General features: G+C 38.9%; 1 protein-coding gene across 3 annotated transcripts in view; it reads right to left on the bottom strand.

Annotated features, from left to right (window-relative positions):
- Positions 1 to 21620, bottom strand: part of RASA2 (RAS p21 protein activator 2) — a 97225-nt gene that overhangs the window by 36624 nt on the left and 38981 nt on the right. For all 3 annotated transcript variants that reach the window (XM_084753427.1, XM_084753428.1, XM_084753429.1), the window contains exons 5-13: positions 20381 to 20457; positions 14886 to 14969; positions 12572 to 12644; positions 9472 to 9548; positions 8297 to 8398; positions 2885 to 3041; positions 2462 to 2610; positions 1731 to 1845; positions 832 to 906 (exon numbers count right to left, since the gene is read on the bottom strand). In XM_084753427.1, the coding sequence (XP_084609553.1) occupies positions 832 to 906; positions 1731 to 1845; positions 2462 to 2610; positions 2885 to 3041; positions 8297 to 8398; positions 9472 to 9548; positions 12572 to 12644; positions 14886 to 14969; positions 20381 to 20457 (909 nt within the window). The remainder of the gene's footprint in view (positions 1 to 831; positions 907 to 1730; positions 1846 to 2461; positions 2611 to 2884; positions 3042 to 8296; positions 8399 to 9471; positions 9549 to 12571; positions 12645 to 14885; positions 14970 to 20380; positions 20458 to 21620) is intronic.

Raw genomic sequence — 21620 nt, 5'->3', positions numbered from 1 at the left:
AGAATAGCAGTGTGGTGGGGAAGCTGCTGCTGCTGCTGATTTGCTAAATGGATGTGCCTATCAAATTATCTTCTAAATATTTATGTTTAAGCCCATGCTGTTGACTTTAGTCAGAAAAGCTTCTTTCTGCAGTGGGTGGCAGCCATTGCAGAGGCTCACAGTGCTCAAGATAAAGAGACTGTTAAGTGCTTAGCCAGCCGTCTACAGCATCTCCCTCAGTGTTCAGGGAACACCACTGAAGACTGCACAGAGACAATCTAGGAGGAAAGAGTGACTGTCCCAACAGTTTTTTAAGTACTACATGGCAAATGCACTCTCACTCCAGATCTGATGTCCTCTTCAGGACTCTGCATTCACACGTACATATCCAGACACAAACTTCCAAACACATAAGAATGCTAAATTAAAATTTTAAGAATAAAAATAAAGTCAGCACCATGAAACGCTCTGAAAAATAATGGCTAATATAAAGAATAAATAACACTGTTTCCAGATACATGGCACTAAAATTTGTGTGTGTGTTTCTGAGTGTGTGTGTGGGTGAGGGATTGTGTAGAGAGATGGCTAAGTGGTTTAGAATATATATGTTCTTGCAGAGGACCTGGGTTTGATTTTTGGCACCCAGTCTGATTTTTGGCACCCACATGGTAGCTCACAACCATCTGTAACTCTATTCCCAGATGAACCAATGCCCTCCTCTGACCTCCACAGGTACCTGGCACACATGTGATGCATAGACATACATGCAGCCAAAACATTTATACACAGAAAATAAACCACTTAATATTAAGATAAAAAAATGTAATTATCAACTACATTATATAAACTTACCTTATTGTTTTCTACATTATCTCCCTCTTTCAACTTAACAGGATCTATTTCACAGGGTTTTGAGGAGTCACATATCTGAAAAATAGGTGTATTTTTCAGTTACTATTCTGTTCTAGGTAATTTAACAACATGAGAGGAACTCTTCTGATATTAGAAAAATTAAATCTAATAAAGTTTAAAGCCCCCACCTGGAGATAACATATACAATGTAGACAATTTCCCAAAGAATTGTATCAAAATGATCTCTTATATATTTAAAATCCTAGTAAAATAAAAATTTAACAAACAATAATATAGATTGATGTGCCTTGTGAGTAAAACTCGATAGAGGACAAAGTAACTGACTTATAAAAAGTGTCTATACTTATTACTTCAGTAGCCCAATAATGGACAGACCCTTCTCATCAACACATTTCCTCCCCCCCCCCCCCCCCACTTTTTCTCCTTTTTTTTTTTGGTTTTTCAAGACAGGGTTTCCCTGTGTAGCCTTGGTTGTCCTAGACTTGCTTTGTAGACCAGGCTGGCCTTGAACTCACAGCAATCCACCTGCCTCTACCTCCCGAGTGCTGGGATTAAAGACGTGCACCACCACCGTCTGGCAACACGTTTACTTCTTAAAAGAGAAGCTTTATAGCAGCGATTCTCAACCTTCTTAATACTGGGATCCTTAAATACAATTCCTCAAATTGTGGTGAACCCCAACCATAAAAGTATTTTCGTTGTTATTTCATAACTATAATTTTGTTACAGTTATGAGACGTAATGTAAGTATCTGATATGCAGATGGCCTTAGATGACTCTTGTGAAAGGGTTGTTTGACCCTTAAAGGGGTGGCCATGCACAGGTTGAGAACTGCTGCTCTAGATGGTCAGACTCTGGCACTGAGGTGCACTCTGTACCTCGTCTAGAATAGGCTTTAATGTGACCTTCAAGTAGTGCCCGCCCACTATTTTCATCATCTCATCCAGACACCGGGTAGCCAGGGAATTTCCTCTAAAAATTGTGCTTGCATCTCTGAAATAGAAACAGAAAGAGATAAAAATCACGTATGGCAAAAAGGGAAGAAAAAGTTCCAAAGCAGTAACATATTTGACTTCGATCCTACTTTAGTAATTTTTATTACTAACAGTATTCATTGCCTTAAGGATTACTAAACATTACTAAACTAAATAATTACAAAATTGTTTTCTGAAAATGTTAAAAATCATTTTTAAAAAGAAACTATGCTTATAAATTAAAAACGGTAGTGTGGGCAGATGTGCAAAAAATGATAGTACTGTTTTACTATGATGAATGGAAAGCCTATTGATTGCTCTTTATAATGTCTCATGTGTGCCTACAAGTGTGCCTTATACAGTTGCTACTATTTTACTGTGACATGTGAATCACTGCATCCAGAAACAATAATAGTAAGAAAGGAAACTGCACCACTCACTTAAAACTCATTCCCTCAGAAACTGGTCCTTACTGCTCCACTGTTTCTTTTGTTACTGACTAAGGAGTTCTTTTTAACCTGCTGCATAGTAAACTTGGTCAAAACAGAAGAACTGAGACTATAAAAACAACCTGACAAATTAAAAGTTTAGTTTCAACAATGCATTATTAACATTTAATGAAATACAATTCTTACTGAGTATCCTTCAAGTCCAGTTCAGCCACCGCAGTAATAAAAGGAACAAGTTTATTGTGATGCAGCAATAGTCGTACAAGAGGCAAAACAGCATCCTTTTGATCTTGACATATTTCACCCAAAATATAAGCAGCTGAGGCGGATACTGGCTAGGATACAGAATGATGGAAAACAAGCACAGAATCAAGGAAACATGGTTACATGCTCAATCACTAATCTGTGGATGTAATTATCTTATTATAAATTATGTATACAATAGTATTTATTTTCTAAATTCTAACAGATAAAATTTGAAGCCTGGTTAAGAGAAATAAAATACACAAAGCTTTGTTAAGAGCTGATACTATGAAATCTTTTCTTATCATTTACAGAATTAATTTAGCCTTTTCATATTGAGTCATACATGTACGATTTTTAAAGTACCTGAACTTCTGGTGATTTTAGCAGCAAAGTTTTCAACGGGCCATAGTACTCTGATGGAAGCACATAGTCTTCTGTATAACATAGAGTTAATCGAAGAGATCCCAGGTCATCAGTTTTAGATGACTTGTTTCCATTGTCTCTTGGTTGTAGCAAATACCTAAAGTAAAAAGAGAGTAGATGCCATGTGACAGTAGTAACAAGCAAGTGGGTAAGTAAACACTGAGCTGCTGAGAAACAAACTAGCAGCTGGAGTGAGGCCCAGTGTGTAAGATGTGTTCTCAGCCCATTCAGTCTTCAGTAGTGAATAAGTATATACACAGAGGATGCTGTTACTGGCAAAGATGGATGTGAATTCAGGCAATTGGATTCCAGAGTGCAAGTCCTTATGCACTATCATTGTTAAGTAAAAATAAAAGTATGGTACCATGGGTGTGTGGGCATGTGTTCACCTGGGAGGCTGAGGCAGAAGGACTGTGATTTCCAGGCCAGCCTAAGCTATACAGAAACCTAGTTTCAATGAAACAAAACAAATAAATTTGCCTATAAGTACAGAAAATATTCCCAGAAACTAGGGGACAGTGGCTGTCTTGGAAATAGTATCTAGTTGAGTAGTGGGGGGCAGGACCCAGGATTTGCTTTTAAATCTTTTTACCTAGGAATGGTGTGATACCTATTTAAAAAACCTACTTTAAAAAATCATATCAAATTATATTATCTATCTACCTACAAAGGGCAAAGTGGCAATTAGCTACTAGCATCAAGAACAAGACAATGCCAACATCTGACCTAATTATCACCATGTCAATGGGGTAAATCAGTCAGAAAAGGAGGGGGGCTTGCAAGACGGCTCAGTGGGTAACAGCACTTGCTGGCTGTCAGAACACAGTCATGGAATGCAGTTGTGCAAGAGGAATTCTGTGTGTTCATGAGAAAACGACAAGAGTCTTGTGATCTAAGTTTCTTCAAAAACACAGACTTGTTCTTGGGTGTGCGCCCATGCTCCTCCCAGGTGTAGCGGATACGAGTGAGTGTGAGCCTGGTCATTTGTTACAACTGGTTGTTGTTATTTGTCTAAATGCCTTATGGGAAAGCATGGATTTTTGTTTTTGTTTTTTGCTTTGCCATGTGCAGCTCGTCCTTGTGATTATACACTTTACTCATGTGATTCTCAATCCTCAGAGTATAAACTGTCTGTGGCTCTGAATGAAGTTGGCGATTGCATGGGCCTTTAGGCTGCCTCTCATTTAGGCTCCATTCTCCCGGGTACCACCACAACCAAGAGCCAACTAGAGAGGTAATCAGCTGACAACTTTAGCTCAATACCAGAAGCAAAATGGTGGAAACAGCAAAGATTCCTACAGGCATTCACATACTATATACACAAACACATACACAGTAAATAAGTAAATGAAACAAAAAAGTTTTAGAAAGAAAGGGAAAAGCAACTGAGTCATATTATAATCTGCAAATAAAATTAAATTGGAACTGAACCTAGAGAGACGGCAGGCAGAGCAGTTAAGGACCCCTGCTGCTTTTGCAGAAGACCTTGGGTTTGGCTCTCGGTACCTACATGTTGGCTCATAAGTCTCTGTAGTTCCAGTGCCAGGGCACCTGACACCTTCTTATGACCTCCACAGGCACCAGGAACACACGTGGTGAACAGACATACATGCTGGCAAAACACTCACATACATAAAATAAAATAGAAATCTTAAACTAACTGGAACCATCAAAAAAGTTTTTAGAAGTCCAATATAATAGGCAAATACTAATGGAAATTATTGGGAAAAAGTAGTGAAAAACTTCAAACAATATTATTATCTACTGATAAGTTATTATGACTCTTTGCAATATCAAATTTAGAAATTATGCCTGAACGGAAAAATGAGGTTTTGTGCAGTTACCATTAACACCACTAGGGGATGCTACAGGTCTACAAGTGATGAAGGAGACTAAGAATCTTGAGTTAAAATGGCATTATTTTTACATTTCTGTACAGTGTACATTAATACAGATATATTAGCAGATTCTTCTCTTTTATGCTACATGAATTTTAGCATTTAAAATATTCAGATTACTAGAAGCTAGAGAAATGGCTTAGTGGTTAGGATCATATACTGCTCTTACAAAGGACTTGAGTTTAGTTCTCAGCACCCGCAATCAGGTAGCCACAACCACCTGTAACTCCAGCTCCGGAGGATCCAACGACACCAGCACTTAAGTGTACATAACATATTTATACTACTGACAGAAGAAACTGAAAGAAAATTACTTATTGTCTGATAACATTCCCTAGTCTGCGAAGGTAGAAAATTCTGTCAAATTTGGAAAGTATACGGAGAGATAGAGTCACTGAAAGCACATGATATGGGGCAGATTTCAAGTTCATTTTGGTGGGCTCTGTGAGACATAGCTCATTTTTCTCTTCTGTACTAAAGGGTATGGAATATTATTTTAAAGACTTCAACACTGAGTTCAGAAATGTTCATGGAGATGGACAAAAGCATCACATACTCGGGGAAGGCAAACATTAAGAGTAATAAATTTTTTGTAATGATAAATTTCTCCCTCTCTGAATGCATTTAGAAATTAAAATATACAAAATGTTGTTGGAGAGACCAATGTATCTTAGATTTGCATTAGAGAACTAAAAATAAAGCTTAAAAAGAATTCTAAAACTCAGTCCATAAGGAGGCTATGGACTAGCACACTCCAAATGAGGAGTGTCTGATCTCTAGAAAAGGAGGCAGGCTCTTTTAAAGGCAAATGAGACCAACAGGAAAATACTCAGTGTCAGCCTTGGTGGTGCCCATCTTTAATGTCAGTGCTCAGAAGGCAGAGGCAGGCAGATCTCTGAGGTCAAGGCCAGTCTGGTCTTCATAGCAAGATCCAGGCCAGCCCTGTCTCAGAAAACAAAGCAATGAAAATGAAGCAAAACAACAGAAAAACAACCCCTAAATATTCAATGTCAACTCTTCTAGGCAGAAAATGAGTTCTAAAAAGTCGTTCTTGTGTGTTAACATTCCACAGTAATGTACAGAACCACATTATTTAAATACATTCACTCACTAGCTGACACTTTGCTATCAAAGAGTGAAATCCTATCATCTGTGGTAACTTGTCTGGAATTGGCAGTCACTTTATCATGTGAATTAAGGCACAGATAGACAAAGGCCACAAGTTCTTATTTGTGAAAGCTAAAGTCGATCCACATAAAAAGAAAGTAGTATACAGACTGTTAGAAGGCAGGAGAGGAGAGGGGCAGAGAAAAGGTAGGCAGTGGGCTCTAAATGCAGCTGTGGGCATAGCAGCTCTCATGTTTATAATGCAATAGGTTAAATATGGTCTTTAACAATTAATGTTACATTTCAGCTTATTATTTTCCAGGATCCCAACATGATATTTGAAATGGTATTTGAGGAGATGGAAATGCTGACTATACTGATTTGACCATTACACTATATATACACATTGGGGGACGGTCTGATGTATTTTGATGCTAATTAATAAAAAGCCATCCCATCTGGGCAGGGCAAAGGAGATAGGTGTGGCTAAGTTCCTGGGCTTAGCTAGACACAGAAGATCCTGGGAACGAGAAAGAGAGAGAGAGACTGGCGGGTTCTGAGAAGGGAAGAGGAACGCCACCATGGGTTAGATGGAGGAGAAGCACATGGCTGGTGTGGATGGAGAATCTGGCCCAGATGAAGAACATGAGCAAGTATTTGGGATTATGGGTGGGAGGTAGCTTGATAGAAGTTATTAGAGCCAGGAGGCATGGGATTGGGGGGCATCCTATACCTGCTCCTCTATGGGAAGTAGTTTAGAGGATTGATATCTTCCCTGCATCAGGTTAACTAAGGCTATTTTAAAATATAACAAGTATCAATGTCTTGATTGATAGCTGGTAAGACTAATAATACTGATTAATTAAAAACAACATATATACATGTGATACTATTATACTTAATAAGCAAGCACAAATATTACGTTCCATTTTAAAAAGTGATCTTTAAAGAGAAGTGATAGAGGTTGGAGGAATGGCTCAGTTGGTAAAGTGTCTGCTACATTAAGCATGAGGCCTGAGTTGGGTTCCCAGTGCCCGTGTAGAAGCTGGGCTGAGTGGTGTGCACATCTGTAATCCTTGCACAGGTGGAGGTAAGATAGGTGGAGTCCATGGAGCTCGCTGACCTGCCAGGCTAACTAATCAGTGACCTCCAGGTTCAGAAGTCCTCTCTCCAAACAATGAGGAGAGTGACTGATGGAGACAGCGGTGTCAAGCTCCATTCTCTTCATGCACATGTTCACACACCAATGTAAACAAGCCTGGCTTCCCTGACCCACACACACATGGAAGTTGAGAAAGGTATGTCTCTACATACTCAGCTGAAATACAAACATAGGAAGAAAAGATTTACATGAAAAGATAGGATACAGTAGGGGTTTTTGCTGTTTTCAAGACAGGGTTTCTCTGTGTAGCCTTGGGTGTCCTGGACTCACTTTGTAGACCAGGCTGGTCCGGAACTCACCGAGATCCACCCACCTGCCTACCTCCTGAATGCTGGGATTAAAGGCATGTGCTACCACACTTGGCAGATACAGTCGTTTTTAAGGGCTACAGACAAAACAAGGAGTTTCACATTGAAGTAAGTATGAATTTAATGTTTAAACATTGATTTATTAACATCAAGTTAATAACATCACTACTAGAGCAATGAAAAGGTCAAATAACACAACAGTCAATACTGAGCCCCCAGAGTTCCTAAACAGTCAATCAGTTCAATGCCAACACCTACACTCATAAAACACCTCAAACTTGTCTGCGTTTTTAATAGCGTGTGAAGGAAAAGCAGACATCAACTCCCCACACAGCTGCGTCTTCTCAGTGAGCCCTTTGATTCTCACACATAGTTCTTGTGACCAAAAGGCATCTGCGCTGGAGAAGCTGACATGTGATTAAGGGTCTTCTCATGAGTAGTTCATGCGGTGTCTTAATGTTTCTCATTTCCCAGATTTATTTTTATTTTATTGTGTGTGTCTATGAGTGTACACACAGGTGTCCATCAAGACCAAAGAGAGCACAGGGATCAAAGCCATTTTTTTTTTGTGAGTAGTCCTAGGTAGATACGGAGATCTGAACTCCAGTCCAGATAGAGCAGTGAATTCAGTCATCTCTACACCCCCAAGATTTCATTATTAAACAGAAAAATATTCCTAGACAACTAAGTACTTTTATCTCAGTATCACAGATCAAGTGACATTAAAGCACTTAAAAAAAAAAGTACTTATTTTTCTTTAACAAATTCATAACAAAAATAAATGCCAGTAACTTCTGACTTATTTCCAGGAAGCATACACATATATTCTTTATAAAAGAGGATTAAAATCAGCTCACTAGAGTATTTGTCTTCTTACCAGGCTTGATGAGAGGAATCATTTCTTAACACATTCACAGGAACCTTAATCTCTCCCAGGAAAACATCTTGGATTAGGTTTTCATTATTCCACAAGTCAATCCTGAAAATTGAAAACCTAGCTTTAGTTTTTACAAACCACACTGGGCTGTTTCAAGTGACTCTGATTTGTACTGTAGCATCAATTTCACATGCTTAAAAGAGATGTTAGCATCATCATTTAACACATTAATCAGACCTTGAAAGCAAAGCATTACAATAACTTTTACTGAAAAAAAAAATACAATTTAAATTCTAGATTACATTTTTATTAATTAATTCTGGGGGGGGGGGCACACGTCACTGCTCATGTGGAGGTCAGAGGCAATCTACAGGAGTTGGTTCTTTCCTTCCATCATGTGGGTCCCAGGGACAGAACTTGGATAGATGGGCTTGGCAGCAAGTGCCTTTACCAGCTGAGCATCTCCCTGGCCAGATTCCAAACAGTCTAAAAGGAAAACTTATGATTCTTAGGGGTTTTTGTTTTGTTTTTTTAATCTTTAGCAGTAGCAGAAAAGGGTTATTTTACTGAATTTGAGAAAACAAACCAATTCAGGAGTACAGTTTCTCTTTTGATGATAAATTAATTAATATGTAAAGACAAGTGATTTAAAAGATATTGCCTAACACTGTGAACACATGATTAATACGCCTTTTATATAGCACACTGTTAACACCACACCTACACATGCATTTGCAAAAGTTTCCTTTCCAAAACAGCATAGATATTTAAGACCTGGGAAATATCACAAACTTCAAACACATGCACCTGTGCAGTTATCTCCTTACCTCACTGAAATTTCTGATAGTCAGCAGATATGTTAAGAAGAATAAAAAAATTATTTCTAAATTGGTTTAAATATAATTGCGTTTCCATTCATTATACTATAATCCAGATAGCTAAGGAGCAAATTAAAGTAAGGGAAAATAAAAAACAGAACAGGTGAAATTAGGTTGTTTTTGCTCACACAAAAAATACACTTTGGTATTTCTGAAAAGAAACAGATTTTGAATAGGCAATCTGGATTAAATTAGATGCCTGATCCTCTAAGTTTTATCAATTAACTTGCTACAGAGAATTCTATCAAGATTTAAACAGAAAAAAGCCGTTCTGTAGTAAAAGCACAAGACACAAACCTGATTTCCAACTTCTCAATATCCTCCTCTTCCACTTGGAACTGGGACTTCCTAGTGTAACTACTGGATCTGGTTACCTATTAATGAAATAAAGAAAAACATTTGAAATCATCTTTTTTCTTCATGAGTTCAAAAATGACTATTCCAAAAATATCTGACTACAAATACAAAGAGTCAAGTGTGAAAGTAATATTCCAAAGCACAGAAAGAACACTAACTACGCACAGAAAAGCAAGGAAGAGAGCACAAAACCAACAGCACTTCTACGATGGCGACGTGCAGCAGCATCTGGGTCACCGGTTACAGGTGTCTGCCAGTGACACTGTGTTCAAAGAGCTGCCCTTGTAAAACACCTTAAAGTCTTTCCCACCATTCTTAAAACACACCACCCTACTCATATTTCCTTCTCACATTTTTACTGAAAATATAAAGGCCACCGGGCAGGAACTTCCTCAACTGCCACGCAGCTAAGCATACACTTTCCGCCTACCTCAGGCCCACCTCTTTTTGAAGAGGTGATGATTTCAAGCCAACCCCTTCCCCCACAGAATCTAACAAGCATATGCTATAAGCATTTGGTGTACCTTAATTACAGCTGTCCTTACTAGTTTGATCGCTTCTTTCTAGTCTAAGAAAAATCCTCTCCTTAAATCACAGTCCTCCTGTCTCTTCTTTTTTAGACAACTACCTTAAAACTAACTCATCCCAGCAGGTACTTCCTCACCACCCACTCAAGACAGTAACCACTTTATCTCTGGCTTCTTTACAAATCACCCTCCTAAAAATCTCTCTTCTCATCACCAAATCGGTGGTCTTGTACTTCTCACTGTCCTTGGCCTCTCTCGCTCTCTCTCTTACCTATTCCCAGGTGAGCTCTTTGCTTTGAGTTTACCTGGGGACTACCCTGCCACCTCTGGCTGCTCTCTTTTCTTCCTTAGCATCTGCCCAGGTGGCTCTCCAAGGTTCTGCCTTGTTGCCCAGCTTACAAACCGCCATCATGTCCATCATCTCTCTTACCCCTCAGAATGAATGCTGCTCTGAGGCAGGCAGGGCTATATTGACTATCCTCGTTTTGAAAATGAGGAAGCTCCGGCACAAACTAAAGCAGCATGTCTGAAGCTGACAGCTCGTTAGCAGCAGCACTTCTTTGGTTTTCCTTGTTGCATCTCTTCATTCCCTTGGCTCTCCTGACTCCATAACAAATCCTGTATTGTGCTCCACAGCTATCACCTACCATGTTTCAGTCATAAACTGTCCTGTTAGCAGATTCCCCGCCCCCCCAAGACAAGGTGGCCTGAGACTGGCCTTGAAGCTGTGGTTTTCCTGCCCACACTGCTCAAGGACTGGGATTACAGGCATGCACTGGATCTGACGTCTGATGGAGAACTTTTACATGGGTCTGTGGGAGCTTTTGATTTCTCCCCTTTTTCTTCTATAATCAGTTATCTCAATCTCTTTCATTTTTTTTTATTTGTCCTTCTCCCAGTTGTTTGTTTAAACATGAAAACACAGCTCTCTAGGCACCTGCTAACAGATCGTAGTTACTTCTTTCTAGGTTCAAGAATATTCCATGGCTAAAACTAGGGCCCTACAGCCAGGAACTGGAGGGATTCATTTGTCGGTTTATCCATCTTTTTACTTTTTTCTCGTTACTTTCTTAGTTAAATCATTACTTGATGCTCTTTTAGGTTTAACTTTCAGTTTTTCTGTCTCTGTGCCCAAAATGTTCTGTCTCTGTAATATCCTTTTTGTTCTTACTTATGAAAATCTAGTCTTTCTTCAGACTGTTCGGACCCTGAGCTCAAGCACTGTGTGCTGCACATCACAGCTGTGTATATATATATGTACCCGTGTGTGTGCTTTCTTATGTCTTGCTCTGGTTTTACCAGATCATACCTATCTTTATAATCAATCTAAGAAAGGGCTCAAGGAACATACATCTTAAGGCCTGACAGGTAAACTGGTACAGCAAGCAGTTCAAACCTTGACTTTCAAAAACTTACTTGCTTGCCAAGAGGTCTTCCTGAGCATAGTGAGTTACAGCCACCTGGTGTATGCACTATGTGCAGTGAGTGATTTTGACAGCAGCTTTAACAATTGCTATCTTCTTCATATTAGCAAATGTAGAAAACTGTACCAAGTCCTTAGCCAGGAAAGGAAGTCTCTTGTATTAGTATGTTTTCCTTTTCCTTTGCTTCTACCCCTCACCAGTTTCCTATCTCACTACTGGCCTCACTCACTTCAGCCTATGATCCTTTATTTTATTAAAGTACAGCAATCAGGCATGAGCAGGGGTACTCTCTCCAAAACAGAAGAGAAATACAAAAGAAAAATTTCAAGATATAATTGCCTACTTTTATCAACTGTTCTCAGGTTAATATCAATTGCAAGTTGTTCTGTTATTACAATCTTTTAGAGATTTTGATTTTTAAATTTTTCTATAGCCTTCAATTAATATTAAAAAATTTATTAAATTCTTGAAAGACTGCCAAATCACTGTGCTGGGGACAATTTCAAGGCAGCTGAAGATGCACCTTGGTGGTCTAGTGGTTAGGATTTGCTCAAGGCAGCTGAAGATCTTCATAAACAAGATATATCTACAGAATAAATTAATTATGGAGAACTTAGTGACAAAAAGGTCTAATCATGAAGTGCTTCAAGCTCTCAAAGGAGTCTCCTATTTGACTTATTTGCTACTGTTTTCCCTTATAAAACTGTCCTTTCACAGGATATGAAAATGCAGGCTTTGTTTAGCTGATCATTAAAGTTAACTGGGAAAAGATTCCAAATCTTCTGAGTGGTGATACTTATTTTTCTAAGGTTTTCAAAAACTGTGCTCAGAAGAGTCAGTGCGTGTTAGGTGGAATGGGGTGGGAAGGAGGGTCTGAGGGGAGCCGTGACAATGAGGAAACTACAGGGTGGGTATGGCTTGAGCTTCCAAACCAACCACAGCTGCATGTGTTACATCATAGCTCTACTGCTTTCCAGAAACTGTCAACTGCATTAATCAATACAATAATTACTACGGCTGTAGTTTACACTATTAAAGAAACTAGGATTAGATATTAAATATTAACATTTATATAAAATAAGAAATTACCTCGAAATAAAAGATTTCATTAAACTGTGGATTGCTCGTTTTCTTCTTTACTTTTGTCTTCTTTTGGTCATTCCTGTTCCAATGTGGTAGAGTTTTACCTTGTAGAACTTAATAGCACACAATTATAAAACAAGCTATTTCCAACCAGGATGCCTGACCTCAGTCTAGATGTTAGGATGACTGAGAAAGGACAAAAATTAATATACTATGCAAGAGAAAAAAGCTAGAGTGTCCTCACAAACTTAAATGGATGAACATCCACACATAGGATAGAAGTTTTGTGTATGGATACATGTGGGTTATTGTCTCCATGGCTGTGAGAAGCTGATTACCAAGTTCTCTTTGAACGTTTTAAACATATCCTATTACATAAGCAGTGAAGTGGTGAGAACAAAGGCAGTGAGACTTAAAGTGCCTTTATGGATGTTGGAAAATACCTGAAAAACATGAAAAGTGACTCTTAACTCAGTTTACTTGTTAGGGTTGCAGCAAGACAGTGCCTTGTGCAAACAGCAAGAAATCTGTTAGTTTTCAAGTGAATGTATGAATTCAGAGGCAGTTATAAAGAAATGTACAGTCTTTATACAGTCTGTGTCTTTAGCTAGACTCAACTAATGTGAATGTCTTGTGCAACTACAGTAATAGCAAAATCAATTGTGATTTAAAAAAAAAAATGGCTCAGTGGTTAAGAGCACTGGCTGCTCTTCCAAAGGATCCGGGTTCAATTACCAGCACCCACATGGCAGCTCACAACTGTCTGTAACTCCAGTTCCAGGGGATCTGACAGCCTCACACAGACATACACGCAGACACGACACCAATGTACATAAAATAAACATAAATAAATCATTAAAAATAGTTTCTGTGGCATGTTACTTTAATCATTAAACAGAGTTGAAGATGTATCTCATTGGCAGGGTAACTGCTTAGCATCAATAGTCTGGGTTCAAATACAGAACTACAAAAAGTTTACACAAAACAAGCAGCTCCTCTAGGCTGACTTGTTTCCCTTCTCATTTCTCTGTGTGACAGGAGCTTAACTAAGTAGCTCGGGCTGGACAGAAATTGTGATCCTTTGCCGCCACCTCCCAGGTACAGGGATTATCATTATGCTTCCAATATCTAGCAAGGCTGAACATTTTTAACATTTAAACCCTCTAACAGCACTAAACGCTATATACATTTCTGCTTTTAAATTTAAAACCAATGTGCAATAATAATACATACCAGTGCTTCAGCTCCATAGTGTCAGGTGCTTTAACATACACTCATACAGACACACTACGAACATGTACACATGCACACACACACACACACACACACACACACACAAACATACTTTTTAAGACTTTGTGACTACAAAAAAAAGTATAGCACTTTAGGTTGAAAAGGGGGAGTGTGTGTGTGTGTGTGTGTGTGTGTGTGTGAGAGAGAGAGAGAGAGAGAGAGAGAGAGAGAGAGAGTGTGAGTGTGTGTGTGTGTGTGTATAAAAACCTCGTGCTTTTGTTTCCTGACTCAAACAGCTTCATGTTACAAACTTGAGACTAGTCAGTCTTGTAAAGAAACCACAATGAAGTTATCTAATAATTGATACTACAAACTGCTATCAGTTTTTAAAAAATTATAGACCATTTATATCAACATTACACCACACTTCACCATACTTTGGGGCTTCAGTAATTCTTTCAGAGCTTGGAAATCTCCCCATAAAGCACTGATATCATGAATAGAAAAGGCAGTTTTCAGTTCTGAGAAGCTTTCCAGATACTGTTTCCATACTAGTATGGAAACTGCTTTGTTGTTTTGAGTTGTCATTCACTAAAATGTGATTTTTATTTGTATAAAAATTGATGATATTTGAAAGTAAGAATGTTAGCGAATAAAGGCAAACAGGTGTATATGATTTGGTGTTTTTGTTCTAGAGCCTGGATGGCCTGTAACTTGTCATGTAGTTCAGGGTGACCTTAGATTCATAGAGATTCACTTGCCTCTGCCTCTGAAGTACTTTGATTAAAGGCATGCATCCTCCACACCTGGCCCAAGAATATATTTTAAAGCACATTTTACAATAGTTTAAGAATGAGGTTTTCCCTGCAGCCTAATAAATATATAACAGATTTTAAATGACACCCAATTATCTTTCTGTGAAAACAGAACTCAGTAGTTTACCAAGTGTACTTTACAACTTAGTAAAAATTTGTTTAAAGCATTATTTTATGTGATAGTTACTCAGTATTATCTAAGAACTTTGCATTCCCAATTGTTAAACCCAACCTTAAGCTTGAAAACCCAGTAACAATTCAATAAACATTACCTAGAAGGGCCCACCAGGGAAACTGTTGCATAAGGATCACAGCTTTGTCCATTTATAAGAGGCAACCCATGGCATGCCTTGATGCTAAGGTAGAATAAAAGAGATTTTTAAAATATTAGTCAAGTTAACAACTTACACCCTGACTTTTGCCTTCTTGTGGACTGGGGACAGACCCTGGCGGCTTCACATACATAGGGCAAGTGCTCTGCAACTGAGCTGCACTCCCAACCCTAAGACATTATCTCTAAATAGAAATCAACATAGTCAAAGACCTTAAAATCGTTTAACACGTTGGTAATTCTAATACATCAACTATTCCAAAGGATGTATTTGCTTATATTTACAGGATTATTTCCCAAAGAGAACTAAACAGGAATGACATAATCGGCACTCAGACTACCAAACACAGTTCTTTCTGGTAAATGCGCAAGGTACATTTTGTGGTTTGATAATACATCAAAACTGCTGTGGCTTCTAAAAAGGAAAAGAAAGTGGTATAGCCTTACATGAGAAACTACAAACCAGGCCAGCTCCATGGCACCATATCCTCTGCTAAAGCATGAATGACACACAAGGAAATGGTTGTGGTTTTACTTCAATCTGATTCATAAATATAGGGCAAACCTCACATGACTGTGTAGTCTTTCATGCTGGTTCTCAACAACAGTTCCTGTATCATTCTGTAGAAAATATTCTACACTACAAAAATCAAGGCCATGCAATCCACTTTATGGATTTTAGTTGTATTTGTAGAAGGCACATAACAAAATCTAATGATCTGATTGTCAAAGTGTCTCAGGAGTTACTACTAAGTTAGTTGGTGTAATGAGTAAGAATTCATTTCCTGCTCCCTTACAAAGCTCATGAATGCTGCTAAATATTTTTTGTTTTTTTCTTTTCTAAAGACTAAGGCTACTGAGCAACATCCTCTATTTCTCTCGAAAACTCACTCATGGGTGAAATGCAAACGGTGTACAAGAGAAAATTGAAAGTAAGACTCATTTCTACTAAACTGGGCATCAACAATTCAAAAATTTCTGAAAATAACCTAAAAATTACAGTCCAAGGAAATATTTTAGGGTTTATGTTTGCCCACTAATGAGGTATTATTCATCAACTACCAGTTTTCTTTCTGTGGCTTGTGGGCCTCTTGCTAGCTCTATGACATACGCTGCTCTTCTCTGTCTGACAAAGCTTAAAAACAAATTGTAAACAGAACAAACCGTTTCTAAGCAACTTAACCGATACCTACAGAACAACTCAAGTGCACTACAAGAATATACAGTTGTAGTGAGAATTTTAGAATTTTGGTTTCTTTAAAAACACAAAAATAGTATGACATGTTTTTAGTTTAATCCCAGGTGTGAGGATCTGGGGCTGCTGCACAGCAGCTGACTATGATTTGCCTCGTGCTCTGGTGGGGGTGTGATTTTGCCAGCTGCAGATAGTTTCTGCAATTGTGTGACATTTGGGATTCTGGGGCCTTTACAGAGGGTATATAAATGCTAGGGCCCTGAGAGGCAGTGTGGGTTGTCAGTTGGTTGTTGGTTGAGGTTTGTTAAGTAGCAGTGTGAAAAGAGGAAACAAGAAGATATTAAGTATCCTGACAGTGAAGATTAAACTTGCCCAAGGAGCTCAATGCCCCTCACCACCAGGAAATAGTCTAATGGTGACACTGCCCCCTTCCTAAACCCTAATTTTATTCATGTATCTCTTTCCTTTCTTCTCTATCCTTTTTTTTCTCTCTCATAGCTAGTGTTAGGGGTTGAAAGGGAAGAAGAAAAGGGGTGGACAAAGAACCCATGAACTAGCTAAAATCAGCTACACAAGGCACTTAGTGACTTCATTGCCCGATGTAAACCATCAATAAATATGGCCTATTTTGAAAAGAAAACCCACAAAAACAGAAGCAGAAATGACAGAAAATATAACTGCAGACAATGACATTTAAATGTTTTACTTCACATAGTGGACAGATAGAGAAAACCTTAAAAAACAAAGGTCTAGAGATGGGAAAAATGTAAGTACTAACATAAACACACAAGTAAACTCAAACATTTGCTAAGACTGTGGAAAAGAGCTGAACAAATGTAAGAATAAAACATGTAAAAGTTTAGATGTGTAAAAGTTGCAATATGAGACAGTGCAGTGGATATGTGAAACCAAGACTTAAAACAAATAGGTTGAATATACAGAGTACAGACAATTAAAAAATTTTGTTTCAATGTAATTGCAGATCTTGAAATAGTTGCAAAAATAACATACAGAGTTTCTGTAAAACCAATATCAAATGTTAACCTTCTGCATTAATCTATAGATGTCACTCAAATTTTGCCAAGATCCAGGTTGCAGTAGAGGGTCTTACACCACATTCAGCTGCCATGTCCTCTTAGTCGATGTCATACTGGGATACTTGCTTTCATATTCCCTAGTCTGAGTTTGTCTGGTATTTGCTCCTGAGAGACTGGGATTAGGTGTCTTGGTGTCCTTTTCAGTACATAGTATCAAGAGGTACTGCATTGTCTCATTACTGTGAAGTGTATCTCCTCTTTGCACTATCTTTGTAAAGCTATAATCTCAAGTTAAAAAAAATTAAATGTCTGAAGTTGAAATCTAGCCCTCAAACTTAAGAGTTGAAGGTGGGCTTATTTAACCAGCATGCACATTGGTTGAGTAATCTGTCAAGTTATGGCAAAAAAGAATGGGCTGGGATTTGGCTCAGTGGTAGAACTTAACTGTGTACACCGTGCATCAGGGACCAGAACACTAGAAAGAAGAATCACTACCACAGCAGGCAACAGTGAGAGTGAATATCAAAAGGCGTTTACTAAGTAAACAAAGCCGGACACAAAGACTATATATATGAGTCTATCCAAATGACAATTTAGAAAAGGCAAAAAACACCAGACATAGCAATCAGATTATGGTTGCCTAGAGCTGGGTGTGAGGAAGACGACTTGAACCACATCTATGAATAATGTCTTCTGATATAACTTCTTCTTTTTAAAACATGCTACTATTTTACACTCTCAAAAATGAAACCAGGGAGCCAGAGATATGCTCAGCAGGTAAGAGCCCTTGATGCTCTTCCAGAGGACCCTAGTTAGGTTCTAAGTACATATATCAGGTGGCTCCCAACAGCCTGTGACTCCAGAGGATCCAACACCTCTGGTCTCGGCAAGCACTCAGACATGCATGGCATGCACCCACCCACACAAACAAAATACACAACAATAAAAACTAAATCTTAAAAAAGAAAAAAGACCTAAACAAACAAGGACGAAACTAAGAAATCTAAACTAGTATGTAAATAAAATAAATGAATCCAGCTAACAGTCCTTCAAATGACTATACTCAAGCAGGAAGGAAGCAGCAGTAGTGCCTCATCCAAAGAATTCCACTATAGGCACTCAGTCTGGGGTACAGTCTGCACACAAATCCTGGAATGTCTTTTTCTTGTCTTGTCAAGACAGGGTCTCTGTGTAGCCCTGGCTGTCCTAGAACTCTCTGTGTAGCCCTGGGTTTACTAGAACTCTCTATGTAGCCGTGGCTGTCCTAGATCTCACTATGTAGCCGTGGCAGTCCTAGAACTCTCTATGTAGCTGTGGCTGTCCTAGAACTCACTATGTAGCCGTGGCTGTCCTAGAACTCACTATGTAGCCGTGGCTGTCCTAGAACTCTCTATGTAGCTGTGGCTGTCCTAGAACTCTCTATGTAGCCGTGGCTGTCCTAGAACTCTCTATGTAGCGCTGGCTGTCCTAGAACTCACTATGTAGCCGTGGCTGTCCTAGAACTCTCTATGTAGCGCTGGCTGTCCTAGAACTCTCTATGTAGCTGTGGCTGTCCTAGAACTCTCTATGTAGCGCTGGCTGTCCTAGAACTCTCTATGTAGCCGTGGCTGTCCTAGAACTCTCTATGTAGCGCTGGCTGTCCTAGAACTCTCTATGTAGCCGTGGCTGTCCTAGAACTCTCTATGTAGCCGTGGCTGTCCTAGAACTCTCTATGTAGCCGTGGCTGTCCTAGAACTCTCTATGTAGCGCTGGCTGTCCTAGAACTCACTATGTAGCCGTGGCTGTCCTAGAACTCACTATGTAGCCGTTGCTGTCCTAGAATTCACTATGTAGCCGTGGCTGTCCTAGAACTCTCTATGTAGCCGTGGCTGTCCTAGAACTCACTATGTAGCCGTGGCTGTCCTAGAACTCACTATGTAGCCGTGGCTGTCCTAGAACTCTCTATGTAGCCGTGGCTGTCCTAGAACTCTCTATGTAGCGCTGGCTGTCCTAGAACTCAATATGTAGCCGTGGCTGTCCTAGAACTCACTATGTAGCCGTGGCTGTCCTAGAACTCTCTATGTAGCCGTGGCTGTCCTAGAACTCTCTATGTAGCGCTGGCTGTCCTAGAACTCACTATGTAGCCGTGGCTGTCCTAAAACTCTCTATAGAGACATGGATGTTTCAGATTTCTCTATGTAGACATGGTTTTGCCTCAAATTCACAGAGATCCACGTACTCTGTTTTGAGTACTGGGATTAAAGGCACGTACCACAACACCTGGCTTTTGCCTATTTTAACAGGTATACTGAAGTTGAAAATAATTAAGATTAAAAACTATAAGCAAGTAACAACAAAACGTTACTTTATTATATCTATTAAGTTACCAATGTGCCTTAATAAGCATACTGTTTTGGCAATTCATTCATACATAGCAATCACTTAGACTCTTTTTATTACTTATACATAATCAAGATAGAGGGTAAAAGCGAAAAATTGAATGCCTCAGATGACATATATTGTCAGTATATATAATACAGAAAGGCAATGTTTCAAAGAATTGGGGTTTTCCTCATTAGGAGAGTGAATTACAGTCTGGAGTAGTAATAGGAAAGTAACAATTTCTCTATTTCCTTACCCTGAGTATGTGGGCATGGACATTCAGACACCAACTGAGGCAAAGGCACAGAAGGTTCCAGAATGAAGGATCCTTGGTAGCTTTTGGAGGGAAGAAGTAGAAGACTAGGCTAGAACAGAGACTTCCTAGCACAGACTGCTAAGCACGTGGATGATAAAGCACAGCAAGCCTGCAGGAAAAGTGCTGGCAATCTTAGGCATCCATTCAGCTTGAGTGCCATGCCATGTGGCCTCCTCCCAGGCGCCCTGGGTCCCTAAAGCTTTCGTAATGACTGAATGCTCCAAGAAGGCGCTCTCTGGAAACACTTTGCAAGGCTCCACTGCCAGGAAGTCAGGGACTCCTCCTAGAGCCCTGCCGTACCTTAGTATTTATACACACATGTCGTTTAACCCACGGTCAATAAAAATTAGTTCAATAATTAACGACTCTCCATAACCTGAGTGGACTAGACGGGACTATCAGCTTGGTAAAGAAATAATATATGAGAGTTTCATTTTGCAATTTCTGAAATGTTTAAAATAAGTCTAAGAACAAAGCAGGGAATTATTTCTAGGTGACTTTGGTAAAAAATAAAAAGGTATGCTTACTGTACAACAAGCTGCTGGCACACAGTTCCGTTCTCGGTTATCAGTTCATTCAGTTTTAATTCAAGGTGAACTTTTCCCTATGACAAAAGAAAAATTCAAACTCAACAGTCTATTTTATTTGGCTAACAAAATATTGCAATGTATTTTTGTCCAAATAGCACACATATTTAATTATTCACTGCTACTATCACATGGCTCTGCAAACACTCAGTTGTTAAATGGCTAATAGTCAACAACGTATAGATCAAAGTCTGAAAGAAAACAGCTGAATATTTGTATCAACTATGACATGCAAAAATTCAAGCTCTTTATGTCCTCTTTAATAAATGTTTATGTACCTCAATGACCACAATCTTTCCTCAAAAAAAAAAAAAAAAGATGGCACTTATGTTTTTGGAAAAATAAAAAGAAATTAATCTCTAAAACTATAAAATTAAAGACAGTAAGAATAAATTTTTTTTTACAATTATGTCTATCAACTACTACAGACTGATCCTTCTATGCTTTAGGAAGTGCTACGAGAACAAACAGACAACTGTGTAAGACAACAGTTACCACTTAGTGGAAGCTCACAACCTAGCCAAGGATACAATAAAACACATGGCCAAAAGCACTGATAGAAAGACTGGAATAAAACAGTTCTCTCTGGCACACAGCTGTTAAGAGATGGGTGCAAAGCACAGTTTAATAAGTTTTAAGGAATTCAAGCAGTTAGCTTCCTTAAGAACGTGCTTAGGAACAGTGTAATCTAGAACTTGAGTTATCTCGTCCCTTTTCTGGCAACGAGCAACTCTAAGATGGTTAACAGTCAGTGCTGCATTACCCGCACCCAGCTGACAAGACAACTCCCATAGTCTGAGTGCAGAGCCTGAGGTGTAACTGAGTGACCTTGCCAGAGGTCGGAATACTGACTCTCCAGTTACAGCTTCTCTTCTGCGCTCTTGGAGACATTCGTTCAGAGAATCCAACCTGAACCAGCTTTACTACTCTATGGGGACTTGGCTTACAAGACTCAATCTTAGGACCATTAGTCCAGGTTAGATGACTACTATGTGATGAGCAATGACAGTTATGAGTCATAACACATAGTTTTACATGAGAGAGTTAAGCTCTAAGGCAATAAAAGGCATCAGTGAGTAAAACTAGTAGTTATGTAGAGTTGGAACTAAAGTGAGAAACAGTTCAGGAAGTCTAGGTATAAATACTGATACAATTATACATGTTTTTCAAACTATGTCTT

Source organism: Acomys minous, assembly GCF_964271855.1.
Source record: "Acomys minous genome assembly, chromosome: 13".
Lineage (NCBI taxonomy): Eukaryota > Metazoa > Chordata > Mammalia > Rodentia > Muridae > Acomys > Acomys minous.
This window is presented reverse-complemented; position numbering and strand designations above follow the sequence as displayed.